The sequence below is a fragment of the Acanthaster planci genome, linkage group LG09 (genome assembly GCF_054643075.1).
Source record: "Acanthaster planci isolate LZ-2023a linkage group LG09, COTS_SCS, whole genome shotgun sequence".
NCBI lineage: Eukaryota > Metazoa > Echinodermata > Asteroidea > Valvatida > Acanthasteridae > Acanthaster > Acanthaster planci.
In genome coordinates, this window is record NC_141785.1 from 20570323 (window position 1) to 20585965 (window position 15643).

The 15643-nt window shown below is 42.8% G+C and overlaps 2 protein-coding genes across 6 annotated transcripts in view; one reads left to right on the plus strand and one right to left on the minus strand.

Annotated features, from left to right (window-relative positions):
• por (cytochrome p450 oxidoreductase) overlaps positions 1–6343 on the plus strand; it is a 29919-nt gene extending 23576 nt beyond the window's left edge. For both annotated transcript variants that reach the window (XM_087141380.1, XM_087141379.1), the window contains exons 14-15: positions 25–253; positions 1304–6343. In XM_087141380.1, coding sequence (XP_086997506.1) covers positions 25–253; positions 1304–1448 — 374 coding nt within the window. In that variant the 3' untranslated portion in view covers positions 1449–6343. The remainder of the gene's footprint in view (positions 1–24; positions 254–1303) is intronic.
• A 1-nt stretch (position 6344) lies between these two features.
• The window catches only part of LOC110985475 (uncharacterized), a 41533-nt gene continuing 32234 nt past the window's right edge, over positions 6345–15643 (minus strand). For 2 of the 4 annotated variants that reach the window (XM_087141376.1, XM_087141375.1), the window contains exons 13-17: positions 13842–13910; positions 11687–13444; positions 11063–11238; positions 8387–8466; positions 6345–8066 (exon numbers count right to left, since the gene is read on the minus strand). In XM_087141376.1, the coding sequence (XP_086997502.1) occupies positions 8026–8066; positions 8387–8466; positions 11063–11238; positions 11687–13444; positions 13842–13910 (2124 nt within the window). In that variant the 3' untranslated portion in view covers positions 6345–8025. Of the gene's footprint in view, positions 8067–8386; positions 8467–11062; positions 11239–11273; positions 11380–11686; positions 13445–13841; positions 13911–15643 lie in introns of those variants that run through there. The other 2 variants (XM_087141378.1, XM_087141377.1) reach the window with 2 other exon arrangements.

The following is a 15643-nucleotide window of genomic DNA, read 5'->3' on the forward strand; positions in this document are numbered from 1 at the left end:
TGTGTTTCTCTCTAAATCCAACAGGTAAGACACTGGGAGAGACCATCTTGTTCTTTGGTTGCCGTCAGCGAGACCACGACTACATCTATGAAGAAGAACTAAAGGATTACCAGGAGAACGGAACACTCTCAGCAGTCTACGTGGCGTTCTCCAGGGAACAGGCAGAGAAGCAGTATGTCCAACACCTTATGGTGCATCAGAAAGAGAAGATCTGGCAACTTCTTGAACAGGGTGGACACATTTACGTCTGCGGGTAAGCTGATGGTTGCAATAAGAAATCTGATACTCCTAATCTTTGGTGTAGGTTTGGACAGTAATGTTTGCTGTTGTAGTCGGTCCCTATTTGTAGCCAGTTCCCTTGCATTGTTTTGTTAGGCACAATGGTTGTCCATTGCAATCTAAAACAGAAGTTTAGATACAGTTGCCAACTTCAAAACCTCTATCAAGGTAAGGATGAAGTTTGCCAGTCGCCGAAATTCCCTGATACCTCCACAGGCACCTGCTTTGTGCAAGTCCTGCGAGTTCTGGCTTTTAGCCATTACAAATGATGAAATTCATAATGAGGTCTGAGTGAGGCCAAGAGAGGGTGCAATTTTCCCAGCAACGGAGGCTCCTTTGGTGGGGACTGCACTTTGCTGGTCCATACACGATTCTGAAAGCACACGTCATCATAGCGTCCCAGTCAGCAAAATGAACTCGCCCACCAACATGACTCTTTTCAACCCACAAGGAGCTGCTTGTGCTCAAAGTGGATAAGCCCACGCACCCCCGCTCCCCCGATGCATATTTGTTATTCCTAACCAGCCCGTGAGGTTTTGTGGAGTTAACAGGACTTAGGAAGATAAAACTTAGTGGCTGGTGCATCACGTGGGACTTTATGCCCATTGAAAGTTTGTGAACAAAACATTCTATTGGATATCTATCTCCATGAAGGAGCAGTCAGAAGAAGTCAAGAAGGGTTGACAAAAATGGCTAAGGAGTTAGGGTTCAGTTGGTTAGATTGTGGAGTGAATTAACGTTCCCCTCTGTAGTATTTTGCACAAGTGAATGACAGGTGTGAAAAGATTTGATTGTAGAATTAGTTGGAGAATTTATTGCATGTAAGCAAAGACCATACATGCCAGAATAAATTAGTTACGCGTACTCGGCTTTTTCCGCGTCAAACGCGCATATACATTTGTGCCTCATGGTGCGCCTATGCGGCGAGTACCAAAAAACACGCCCTCGTTTATTCCGCTTGGAGTGGCTTGGAAAGGTGAATTTATTTTTGTTGATGGGGTATCCCTGTTCTTGATTTTGCCAGGGATGCCCGCAACATGGCGCCAGACGTTCAGAAAGTGATTAGAACCATCATTAGCGAGCATGGCGACAAGAGCCACCAGGAGGCAGAGGATTACATCAAGAGGTTACAGTCCAAAGGCCGCTATGCCTGCGACGTCTGGAGTTAATCCAACCAAGAGAAGGACCCCCAAACAACACCAGACCCAGACAAGACAGCGACGATGTGTGGAAAAAAACACACTACTCTTTGCCAAACTTAGTTCCCTCAGAATTCTGAATTTCTGGTTTCCTGGCTTGAACACGTCGTATTTCACTTATCAAAAACTTGTATAAAAATATCAGTTTTTGTTAGCAACCACATAAGATTGCAGAATGACCAGAAGTACGCAATAAATGTTGGTATATGTCATAATCTGCAACTTAAATCTTGAACTATTTTCACACAGGAATAAATTCTGTGGATTGGTCCAGCTGAAAGCTGGTAAATTTTGGGTCACTTTTCAAGTGTGCTTGTGCATGTGCACACTCACACATTCAGGCATTTGAAATCCATATGATCAGAATTTGAAGTCTGTAAAGCATATCACTGTGCTATCAATCACTCCCCTTTCACAGTAACCAGAGAGTCTTTGTCTATTTTTTACAGCTGTTTGCCTGTAATTCTCTGGATACCTCATAGCAACACACTCTACCTGCCCAGTCATACCGAGGCATAATCATTTTGTAGTTCAGAACCTAACTTTCACATTGTACCTCAAGATATAGTCAGATCAGTGTGGTTTAGTGATTGCTTGTGTGGCACTTCAGGTGCTGGCTTGACCGAGACATGAGCTTGTGTCTTCAGACAGTCATTATTTCTGGCTTTGGCCATGTTCTACAGTGAGTCGGTAGCAAAACTTAATTCATAGCCATATAATAGGGGATTTGGATTGTGCTTGACTGAGCATTTCAACATGACTGTGTACAAGGGATGTACATGTATACTGTGTTGTCACAGGGCAATCCCAAACCACTTTGTGGGTGTAATGATAAAGGGACAACAGACCGGCCTCACATTAGGATTCATTTGAGAAGTAGGAGTACGTGTAATTGGTTTCATTGAGTAAGGTGTGGTCTCATTCAGGAAGTCTGGAGGAATCTGGTTGGAGATTTGCTGGTGATTTAATAACAAATTTCAAAAAGTATCGGGGAAAACAAAACAACAAAAAAAAAGAAACGGGGTTTTCTTGATGAAGGTGAACTCTTGAGTTTTAAAGCCAAGCGACGTGGAATTCCAGCTTACTGTGTTTCTTAACTTCTCAGATCTAACACACCCAAATTAAGGATTATATCGGCATCGGTCTGTCGCCAACAATCTGGTGAACCAAAGTTCAAAGAATTCCTGAACCCATGTAAGGTAAACGTTTTGGGGCGGTCTCCACCTTGTAAATGTCTGCATTGTGTAATTTTTAAAAGTGTAATGATGTATTGAACAAAATTGAAGGCAACATAAAATCTTGGCTTGAAGCTTTTGTGTACATTTTTGGCTTAAACACATAAACAGCATAGTTATACAAATTTTATCCAGTTTATCATTAAATCAGGTTTAATCAATCAGTGTGATAGTTACGTAATGTTTAACCCGTTCAGCATAATTTAACAAGTAGACAGCATAGAATGTTTTTTTCTGTCTCATTAGATGTAGTTTTTAAATTAAATAGTAATCGCAGGTGTTTTATTTGTATTTCCCAAGTAAATGTACTGTTTGTTAAAAAATAAAAAAGGGAGATAGGTTGAGAACAAGTTTTGTAAGATTAGACTGAGTAAAGACTATGAGAAGGGATGGAAATCATACTTAAATTGAGAAAAACCTGGAGGTGCACTTGTGCGTGAGATCATGGGGAAATAACTGGGAAGATGGAACACTTTTACGATGTTCTTGAAGTCTGAGGTTCAGATCCCTGTAGGGCTGGGTAACTCTTTAGAACACTGTTCTGGAATTCTGAAACTCCAAGGTTCAAAAGCTGCTTCTGTCAAGTTATTTTTGCTTGGTCTGATATAAATGTTTCCTGCAATGAACTTTGTTGCCCATTGTGTGGAGTTAATTCCAAAATTAGGGGTAAAATTGAAATGATTTATGTTTTTTGTAGAATTTGAAGTGAATTTCTGAGTTCTGTCAACGGTTAGCCAACAGAAATCATTGATGTAAGATTTGAGACTTGTTATAAAGGGACTTGTAGTTAAGATATTTTGTTAATAACTGTGATCATGTTTAATGTCATTGTATACTGTTGTAATGTCGCATGGTTAGTATTACCTCAGTCATGTCCGTTTTGAACTCGGCAGACGTATTAGAATTTGACGTTTTTGAATTGTAATAACCGGTACTCACGGGAAATGAAGCTGCATCATTGATGTCATACCCTTCCCGGGAAAAAAAAAGGAAAAAAAGGAAATCTGTTCAATATTAGTCTTGACCATTTTCATGGATGTTTCTTAGACCAAGCTGCAATTTTTTTCGCCAAACGGTTGCGGTTTTCCGTCTTGTGACTGGTCTATTCTACACATATCTAATGCACAGTTCTTGACCACACAAACCAAACTCAGGCTTTCAATGGCATGAGAATGTTCCTTCCTCACTTGTTATTTACAAGTTTCAAAATAGAAATAAAATTGAGTGGATTCAAACCTTGGACTGGGGGTTTCAAGTCAGGACTACTTCTGACCAGTCCATGCCCCTGCAGCCAAGCATCGGTGGTTTTAACACCATTATTTCTAATTATACAACTTCTCTTTAACGTTAACACTCCTCAGTCCTCCAACAGGTGAAGGATTGAGGAGGGTTAGGGTTAAAGCCTTGGACAAGATTATGTAAGCACAGAGGGCACCCTCTTTCAAAACCGTCAGATCCCTGTTTGGGGGGAAAAAAATCAGTGACCAGGCCAGCTGCATTGGTAGAAGTTAGTCTTAATTTACAGGGATGCGTTCATCAGTTGTGGACGTAATACGTGGAACTTTTTAAAGAATTGTATTTAAAATATGGCTGATTTTTAATTAGAAAGTAATTTAATATCGGGACCATTTTTGCATATAGGATTTAGTAAACTACTACCACTGAGAAAAAGAACGCTTTTTATTGGGAAGGGGAACCGATTCATAGCGTCTCTTTACTCCCTCTAACATTGAGATGGAATTGCTCGGAGAAAAAAGTTTCCCGGTGTTGTATATTTTAGTCAGTTGAAAACGCTTTATGATTCTACTGAGTCAGTTCAAGCGGTGCCTTGTAAACTTGTAGAAAAAGTCGAAAATGTGGATGCCTCAAATTTTTGTCTGGGCCTGCCCATGCTGAATATTGGGTAAAAGATATGCATCATTACAAGATGTATAGTAAGTCCCAATGTCACTACGCATGGTCAGTTTGTAGAAATGGCTCAGATTTCAGTGGGGTCAGAATTTCATGCAACACCATTTCACAGGATCTGGGGGGGGGTCTGCCAAGGCCTACCGAATTGAAGTGTTTCAGAGTCACTAATTAGTAAAATGGGAATAAGTATACTTGTACATATCCACAAAGTAGAGGCAATGCAGATGTGTCAACAGTAATAAGAACTGATGTAAATTAACGAGTTTTTAAGTAATTTTTTCTACACAAAGTCATATTATGTTAGTATGCTGTGTGTTGTTGCATGTATAATTGCTTTTTTACTTACCAAAGAATATTGATGTGTAATCAGAGGAATTTTGTGGAATGGGTATGAATATCTGGTAGATTTTGTTGTGGGGGGAGGGTAGAATAATATATTGTTGATAAATGCATATTTCCATACTTCCCTGTATCCAAGACAGTTTTCACAAGTTGTCTGTGCACTTCATTTTCATAATTCTGATGTCTGCTTGAAGATATTCCTGGCTTTTAGTGTTCAAATTTCTTTTCAGCTCAGAAAGAATGCAAAGTGTATCGTTACAGCTTCAATTATTGGTTTTAATCTGTAGGATAAACATTTCGGTGGAGTTCATTTCTTTGCTTCAAGGAATGAGCATTTTGATTCAGTATTTAGCTGGTTGTGTTTATAACTGCGCTTTGCCAAAACTTGAGGACACAGAAGAACCTCGCACGTGGAATTCGTCGAGGTCAACTAGGCTGTAAATATTGCTTTGAAAACGAACTTGAGCAAAACTTACTGAACATGAGCAAGTAGCAGTATGTATTACTTTGTAAGCTTTGTGCTTCGCAGTCTTGTGATGTTGAGATTATTACTTAAAACGTGACAAAATGCTGTATATTTTGTTATGAACTGACAATTACACCGAAGTCTGACACATCATGCTTCAAAATAATTTGTGCATCACTGTCATTTATGGCTAACTGTTGCAAGTTTTTATAGCTTTTTTCCTCGAAGTCAAAATGAATTTGATATTTTGCATTTCCACTAAGTTGCAGATGAATGGTTGTTATAGTTTTTCTTTGCTCTCCAAATAATTGGTGTCAGAATCAATTTAAAATATGTAGAACTCATTCTGAATATGTCCGTTTGAAGTTTGGGTTCTAATTTCTTTTTCATCTTGTAAGGTTTGAAATTAGGTTAGCAGATTCAAGCATATGTCATTCCTATCTTTTGTCTTCTGCTAAATATTAATGTTAATTATTAGAAATGAACACTTGTACATATAAGTTTGAATTCATTTTACACAAAAGACTAATAAATATTGGAATTTTTTGCACAAGATCGAGTCTGTTATATATGACCTTCATGACAAGCACGTTCAAGTCTTTCAAAAGATGCTGAAGTTCACTTAAACACCAGGACTGTCTTTGTATTTAATTATCATAATGTGGGAAGTGTGAAGCCCCACCCCTAAGAATGCATGTGTTTCTTTCTGTTCAAATCCATTAAAATGAAAATTCACCTTATAAAGGTGTTGACCCACTCAGAAATGGAATGACACTTGGTATGTTCATTTCAATTGTACTTTTAAGGCAGTCACTATTGTGCAGCTTTCAAAAACAAAACAAAGTTATAAGATTGAAAACAAATATTACTTGAAATCCACTGTTTAAATCAATAAATGATCACACATACAACTTTTTTGGTAAAAAGTGTCTTTTATTTGCTCAAGCTGTGACCAAAGATGCAGTTATTACATAACACTACACCAAAATCTTGTTTTAAGGATGAAGTTATTCGGGGATAAACTGTGGAATTAAAAATGGTCAACAAATGCTCTACATGGCACCCTGCTGTAAGTGCTGTAAGTGTGGAACAGTGCACACTTCCATCCTCCAAAAGAATATCCCAAACTCTGTGAATTTAAAACAAGATCAGAAAAAGGTGCCCATACTTGGAATAGTTTTGAGAAGATTGAAACATTTTAGGGGAAACTGTTGGGCAACAACAGGAAGTTTCTCTGAACAGTGGAAAACACTGAGCATGCCGAAGAGTCATAAAGAAACCAAACTCGGTCATGCTCATAGGGAGTCTTTTGGAATCCTCCAACATCATCATCCACTTTGCTATGAGCTCGTGGCACATTCTTTGCCCTTCAAACTTTCTGGGACATCAATGAATCCATGTCAAGAAACAGAAACTAGGCCATGCTTGCATCAGTTGATAAAGATCCTACAAAACTTGAAAGGGGATTTCGAATGATCTGGGAAGGGAAAGGTTATTATTGAAAGTTTTTAAATTACTTAAAAAAACAAAATTTACAAAGCAATTTAGTTGCATTTGAGTCAAAGTTTTAACAGCTCCATGTTGGCAAGCAGCACAGAAGAAAACACCTAAGATTATCATGATTATGTCTGAAATCACACATATTATGATTACAAGCATGACTTACCAATTTACGCAAAAATAAATGACTACTTTCATCCATTTCCAAAAAATAGCTCATGAATCACATCAACACTTTCCTTTGATTTAATCTTATCGGATGATCTTTGTTACAGTATGTTTTGTTTTAACCATATGCTGCCGGGTTTAATTTGAAGTTGCATGACATATTCCCAGGGGATTTTCAAGATTTTCCGTCTTCAAATTCTTCAAAAATTCATTACTTCATTTACTGGACGTTCACACCCACACGAATGATTGTCTGGCTGCTACTCTAATCTGACAGACAACATCTATTGACGCCCGAGCATTTCAGCCTGGCCTGCCGGCTTGTAAAGAGAGCCCAGATAGTGTGGTGTTACATAATTTTCTTTTGTTCCCGAAACTGGCCAAGTGCCCTGCTGGCATCTTTTCAAATGCGGACCAGATTAGCGTGCATCAGTATTGTATCGCTCATCCTTGGAGTGTTAGAGCGCTTTTGTCCCCGGTGGTAATCCGCTTGCGCTGAATGCCACAAACAGTGGTATAACCATTCAAAACAAAGATAGATTTCCTCCGCTATTGACAACTGAAAAATGTAGGCAATTTCCAGCAGCCTGGTCTTTTGTTCCGAGTATGGTCTTTTGTTACAAGGCCCAGTTCCCTCTGTCCAATTTTGGGAACCCCGTCTGTGCATATAACGCCACGTCTCCAAAACCAGGCTCCCCGGCAACAAGTGGTTAAACTGATTGTCAGAGCTTTCAATCCAACATGAATACAGTATTTGTAACTTTACAACACAAGTTAAAACAGGGAAACCTTTAGCCTTGAAATGTGGAATCAGTAAGACACTAACTCTTACATGCCAAAGAAATGTGAAGTGCAAACACTTTTTGAACATGTGCTAAAAACGTAACACTGCAGTGCAGTGATATGGAGAATAAAGTTTGCTGGTTCACGTTGCGGTACCAGTTGACTTCCTTTTAACGTTACTTTCTGGAGAAGGAAAAAAAAAATTGTTGCCAACTTCTGTTGCCCTCTACGGTATTGCAATGAGCTAAGATCCTATTGGCTGTATGCAGAGCTCTCAGAGGGTGCTATTCCAGCCAACACTATCAAGCCACGTGAGGGCAAACTTGGAAGGTTATGTGTCATTTATAAGTTCTAAAAAGGTGGAAATTAAAAACCTGTATTTGCTTGAAAAAAATGTAGCTGACATGCCTAGCACTCAAAATTCTTCATCTACCATATCAACATTTTTAAAACTACTTAAGGGTCTGTTGATCGAGCCAACATGACTGAGTGTTTTGACTCACCTGCTTTGGTGGTGGTTTGGGAAACAAACAAGGAAGCTCTTCGCTTGACTGCTGTCTTTGGAGAGTCTGCGTCATCAAACCTGGATGACACACAGGGGTAAAAATGAAGATGTAAACAGTGAAGGTGTGACAAAACCTATACATCCTGGATGTTTGGATAGAATGATTGCCGACCCAAGATTTTGGCCCTGGTACAAGGACGAAACATTTGTCATCTGGCCGCATGGACTGGACAGCTTTTATCTCTTCCTGTGACACCACAATGGGCTTCACAGCAGCATCCAATTTACCATGGAACAAAAAAAAAGACAGCAAGAAGGATGGCAGTCTTACCCACCATGCCCACAGCAGCCCACCCTCCACAGCGCTTCCTTCCATCACCCCAAGATCAAGTCTCTGTCAACTGGGCACTTGTTCATAGGGTATACAACATCTGCGACAAGGAGCATCTCACCCGAGAACTCCATCACATCATCTCAACACTGCACCAGAATGGATACAAGTCCAGCCATATCAAAACTCAAGACCCAAGATCCAGCCCCAGCCAAAAGGTCTCCTATACCCAAAGCCAACTAGTTAGACCCCTTGATCTATCACCCTTCCCTACTTAGGCATCCTCCACAAGCATGGTATTCGAGTATACCATACAGCACCCATGAAGATACCTCGGTACAGAACCTGCTGACTTCCCACAAGGACTGACCCAATCCACAGCACAAGCTAGGAGTGTACAAGATCCTCTGCCAATGCAGCAAAGTGTACATTGGTGAGACAGCCAGGGAACCTCCCTACCAGACTCAATGAACACTGAGCCCATGGCAAGAAAGGAGAAGTTGACATGTCAGCCATCATCAAGCACTCCCATACCGAAGACCACTAGATCACCTGCAGCCAAGCCGAACTCATCCCCAGCATTGAACACTGGTACCCTCGCCACATCAGGGAGGCCATCAAAATCATTAAGCAAAACAAAGTCCCACAAGGCATCAGTTTCAACATCAGCAAGATCTGGCAACCCATCCTTACATCTCAGCCCATGAGTCTCCTATACCCTTTGCAACCATCGCCCACGGTTCCCTCCATCAGACTGACACACCTCACTGATCATCTAGCATCCCATGTTCTGCTTACGTGCTCTAGGTTGGATCCAGAGTTCACACCTCACTGCCTTCAGACACACCTCACTGATCATCTAGCATCCCATATTCTGCTTAAGTGCCCTAGGTTGGATCCAGAGTTCACACCTCACTGCCTTCAGACACACCTCACTGATCATCTAGCATCCCATGTTCTGCTTACGTGCTCTAGGTTGGATCCAGAGTTCACACCTCACTGCCTTCAGACACACCTCACTGATCATCTAGCATCCCATGTTCTGCTTAATTGCCCTAGGTTGGATCCAGAGTTCACACCTCACTGCCTTCAGACACACCACACTGATCATCTAGCATCCCATGTTCTGCTTACGTGCCCTAGGTTGGATCCAGAGTTCACACCTCACTGCCTTCAGACACACCTCACTGATCATCTAGCATCCCATGTTCTGCTTACATGCTCTAGGTTGGATCCAGAGTTCACACCTCACTGCCTTCAGACACACCTCACTGATCATCTAGCATCCCATGTTCTGCTTAAGTGCCCTAGGTTGGATCCAGAGTTCACACCTCACTGCCTTCAGACACACCTCACTGATTATCTAGCATCCCATGTTCTGCTTAAGTGCTCAAGGTTGGATCCACAGTTAGTGTGCTACTGCAAACCTTTAAACTTACTTGCAACCATCGCCATGAAAAGCTTCGAAGATCATCAAACAAGGGTCAAGTTAACTCTGACAGTTTTACATGTATGTGGTAATTTTCAGTCTGTATGATTCTCATGATGATTAAAATGGCATTAGAGCATTCAAATGTAAAAGAAAATCAAGTGTCAAAATATGGTTTCAGGTAGAAAACAGAAAAATTCATTCAGATTTAGAATTTTACAATCAGTTCACAATTTGGAAAATTTAATAGTGTAATATTAACATTGGTGTAAACACATTCATCCTTAAACTTCAGAGCCTTCAAGGTTCAACGAATGATTTTAGAGGACTCTTGAACAGATGTATAGAGAGTCCAGCTACCAGTGCTTTAATTGGGGATTGATGACAATGGTGTGGTCCTGTACATCATGAGACCAGTCACAAGACAAGTCATAAGACCAGTCACAGGACTAGTCACGACGAACAGGGTTGATAATGACAAAGGAATGCTTTTGTTGCGGTTCATTATAATAGCCTGTGACTTGAATTCAGACTAGAGGTCTTACGTTGACCTTGTGTTGGTCTTAAGGGGTCCTGTAATAGTCTTAACCCCTTCACACTTGGATTCTTTTGACCATAACTACTGGGTTGTGGTATGCCCAGTATGCAAAGCTCTGTCCAGCAGCAGGCCCCATTGAACCAGCAGCTGCATGGTAAATAGACTGTTTGTGTGGTATGCACTAATCCTCACACAAAGCCGTGTCTGTGGATGCCTCCTGGTATGAAGGGGTTAAGGGGCCTCGACCTTCAATACTGTTTGAAGCTCCATGAAAGCTGACAATGTGTCTTTTGTTTGTAGCACTGAGATGGATTTCACAGGATTCAGGAAGGTTCCTTGTAAGACTGCCAAAGGGATGTAGTTGCCTTGGCCTCACCTTAGGCTAGCATATGGGCTCTCTCTAGTCATAGCACGCTTCCCTTGTCTAGCTTGACCGGCTGAACTCTCCTGTGATGACTTGGAGGATGTTCTGACCGGGGTCTTCTTGCTGGGTGATGCAAGCCTGCGTGGTTTCCTGCTGGGCTTCTTGGCAACGAAGCTGCTGTTACTTTCCTGACAGAGTCATGATGAAATAGTCCCTAAATATAGGCAGTAGTTGCAGGAATGTTGGAGTATTCAGCCCCCCTCTCCCACTAACTGGATCCCTCGTTTCTAAGATCCTTTACATACTGTGTCCTCTCCACACACATTAAACTGTAAAAAAACATAACTATCTCGAATTTTTCACTGCTAAACACAAAAAAATGTACATGTATATATTTTGGATGGTCTCCCCACTTTTTAAGGTGGATGTATTTCCTAGCTTAAGTTTTCTTTCCAAGTATATCCCGTGGATGATGTAAAAACATCCCGCCAAGGATGATTTCATGACGAGTACAGAATTGAACCATTATGAACTGAAGTTTGAGTTTTGGAATTGGTACACTGAATGTTCAGTCGCTTAGAAAAAAAAATTGGAAAATGTGAGGTAAAAAAAACTAAGATGAAAGTACAGTCTGACCTGGGAGGATGCTGAGATTTCTTGGAAATCTGCCGTCTGTGTCTTGGCACTTCTCTTCTGATTGCTTGGAGTGTCCTTGTCAAACATCATTTTGAGAGCTTTGGGTTGAAGACGTGCTCTCTTAGGGGAAGTCTTTTGAGACTGGGAGGCGGGCAGAGAACAAGGGTCCGACTGGCTGTCTGCTGAGATGCCAGCAAGGAGGCGGTACGTGTCGCCGAAGGTCGCCACCCTCTTGACTTTGGACGGGCTCAGGGGAGACACGCCCTGCGGCTTCTCAGCTGACTCTGAAACTGTCTTCTCTGCAGGGGTGGGGCCTTCGGCTTGCTTGGTGGGCTGTCGTGGTGTGCTGACTGCCAAGCTTTTGCTTTTGATACCCCCTGTGATAGTCAGCGATTTTCGCTTAGGTGGTTTCCTCTTGGATGCAGACTTGGTAACTACGGATGTCGGAAGATCTGAGGATGCAGTCGTACATTCCTCCCAGATACGTCTGATGCCTTCTGAGACCACGTCTTCCACAGCTGGGCTCTTCTGGTCAGAAGCCTGCGACCTCGGCTCACAAGTTTGGGATGGTCTGAGGATTGGAGAATCAAGAATAGCAGGTTCTTCACCACTGTTGCTGGAGTAAATCACCTGCTTCCTTGTACTGCCCATTTTTCTCCCTGATCTAGACAGCCTGTTTTGTTTTGTTGGAGCTGGGGTGCTATTTATCCCTTCAGGAAGTTGTGAGATACCTGGAGATTCCTCCTGTTTGGAGTTGGCCCTGATTCTTTGAAGTGACTTCAAGTTCTTAAACCGTTGGGAGGCACGAATCTTTCTTCTCTGGTCATACTTCTCTATTTCTTCGTCAAATGAGCTGTAGGAATCAGGGACTATCTCTACTCTGTCCAACTGGGAAATCTTTCCAGACTCGGGATTCTGATCTGGCTGGGAGTTGCTCTCGTCAATGTTTCGGCTGACAGGAGAGAAGAACCTCAGGAGGCTAGATTGATTGTGGCCGGCACTCACCGACCTCAGGCTCATGCGTTGGGTACTTCCACTCATCTCATCTGATGCTTGCTCCTGCTTCTTGTTGGGTTTCCCGACAGTCTCTTGTGAACTCTGGAGATGCCTAGACTTGGCTTTCGTTCGAGAAGGCTTGTAAGAAGATGGACTTGAAGTGTCTCTCACTTGTTCTTCATCCTCTAAATTAACGACTGAGTCTTTATTTTGCTTTTCCACATCCTCTGCTTGGGGGTCTCCATCCTTATGGCTTCTCTGATGTGCAGCCTTGACTCTGAATGTGATTTCCTCATCTACATCAATGATGACAGACTCCCTTGTTGAATCCAAGTTATCTTTGGCAGTGGCAAAGCTCTCCCTATCAGAGTCCCTTTCTGGCCGGTTATCTTGCGTCTCTGGTATGACAAGGACCTCCTCTTCATCCCTCCTTGAACTCAGCGACAGGGGCTTCTGGTTTCTGGATTTACCACGCATCCTTGGAGTACCTCCTTCTTCATTCTGCGATGCATCACTAACATCAATCACCTTTTTCTGTGCTTTCATCTGCAGCTTGTACCTTTGTTCTTCAAAGCTCAAAGCTTCAGGGGCATTTTGCTCAGAGGTGACCGTGCCACTAGTGTCCATGTCTACTTCCTCATAATCACTTTGATTGTCGCTGTCAAGTGACATCAGCGCTGCAATGCCATTTTTCTCACTTTGAACTTTGACATTTGACGGCTTCCCAACTTGAACAAAGTTGTCATCATCCTCACTATTTTCCTATTAAGACAATAAAAAAATGCATCAATACATCTCAATACACTTTAAATTTGGCAGCGCAAAAGAGGTAAATTTATCTGCCCTCTGTATCAAAGAAATTGATATAAGTAAATAATAAATGAGGAATACAAATACGGGTTCATGCCTGTTTCAGTTTATATGGCCTCAAAATGACAGATTTTTGCCCTGATTCTGCCATATGAACAAACAAAATTTCCCAATAGGCCAGGTTAAGGTGTAACAGGATTGAATGGGAATTTGCATAATTCCTCGAGTGAAGTTTTAAACAGTTATGCAGGCATGTTGGAACACACTATTAGCTCCTTTTCTATGAATGGTAACATAAAAGCCTGAGTGTAAAAACCTGAAATATTAGCCTTGAAACAAGACTACTAACTTCTTGGTCGATGCCTTCGATGAGTGCATCCAGCCGGCTGTGCAATGCATCCACCAACTCTGAATCAGACTGGATAACAGAGACAAAAAGTAGTTTTTGTAAGATTTGACATTGCTGGTAAATGATAACAATGAGATTACAATAGAAATGCCTTACTGTTAGTGGCGTCGTCACAGGGTGTGTGTGATGCGTCTAGTGCAGTAGTGTAGTTGTAGTTGGCATTGCACACCCCGCTCTCGACCGTCTCCTGCTGCCGCTGGCTAGCTCCATCTAGGGGCGAAAAGGGAGCTGAATGCGTAAGTCTCCCCTGCCAGTAAATCGCCTCTCCACCACCAAGACTCTTGCAGTGCCTCCTCGTGGCAACACATGGTAACTGGACATCGTGCGACCCAAGCTGAGTCTGCAAGGGATCCCGGAGCAGCAGTGGGACCCAGATGTGTGGTGCGCAGGCCCACTGGTGAGTGGATACGCCCTGGCGCCACACCATCCACTGCCCCATGGGCTAAATTGCCCTCCTTAAATACTGCCTTGTAGGGTTTCACTCTTGGATGAGTTAAGGCTAGGTGAAGGCACTCCAAAATCAAACCATGCGCTAGATCCGCGCTTAGGCGCACCCAAACAGACATGGGTCTTCAGCAGGATTCTGCAGCAAGCCTCCCTTCCGGTCGTCCTTGCTCTTGCTTTGCCACTGGGTTTTTGCGGGGCTGGTCAAGATGGTGGGCCGGCGCCTCTTTTTCACCTTAAACGTCACAAGTGCAGCCAGCGCCTCAAAATTGGTACCTCTCTGGTGAACTGCTATAATTCTTCAAGTCCTGTAGCGATGGAGTGGCGGGCGTTGGGACCAGGTCTTGGACGGACTGGAGGCCCCTAGTCATCCCTCTACATGCGGGCCACTCAGGATGATGGTCGTTGGTTTGTTGGGGTGAGCAGCAGCAGCCAGCAGTAACTACCTGTGTGACGAGGCAGCCCTCTTTAGGGTCTGCATTGCCTCCCTCAATCCGAGGAAGGGCCTGGAAAAATTGGCCTAAACATTGTCTGCTCAAACTTCTGCTGGGGTGGGTTACCGCGCCCACCCAGTGTCTCCTTACATGCGGTCAAAAGAAAAAGGAAATGAAATCAAATACACTTCGTCTGGCATCATGGAATGTCAGAACCTTTTTGGATAGACCTACCTGACCTGGGAGACGAATGGCGCTCGTTGCAGCTGAGCTACAGTGCTGTAACATCGATGTTGCAGCCCTTAGCGAAACACGGTTTCATGGAGAAGGATAGTTGGAACCACGTCAGGGTACACCTTCTTTTGGTACAGCTACCTCGACGGTGGCCCCACCCAACATGGTGTGGGGTTCGCAGTACATTCCCCGCTGCTCACCAGCGCTCCAGTGTCTCCTGTCGGTATTTCCCCCAGGCTAATGACATGGAGAATTCCTCTTCCCAAGGGCAATCACTTGACTCTAATGAGTGCCTATGCCCCTACGCGTGCCTCCGAGGAAGTGCAGAAAGACGAATTTTACCAGCAACTTCACGACTAACTGCGCCAAGTTCTACCACAAGATATCCTGGTGGTCGTTGGAGATTTTAATGCATGAGTTAGCAAGGACCGTGAAGCCTGGGAAGGTGTCCTCGGGACTCACGACTTAGGAAAGCTAAACTCCAACGGTCTACGTCGCCTAACTTTGTGCGCAGAGCATGACTTACATACCACCAACGCTAATTTCCAACTTGCAACCAAATATAAAACTTCATGGATGCACCCTCGTTCTCGCCATTGGCACCTAATCGACTACATTCGCGTTAGGCAG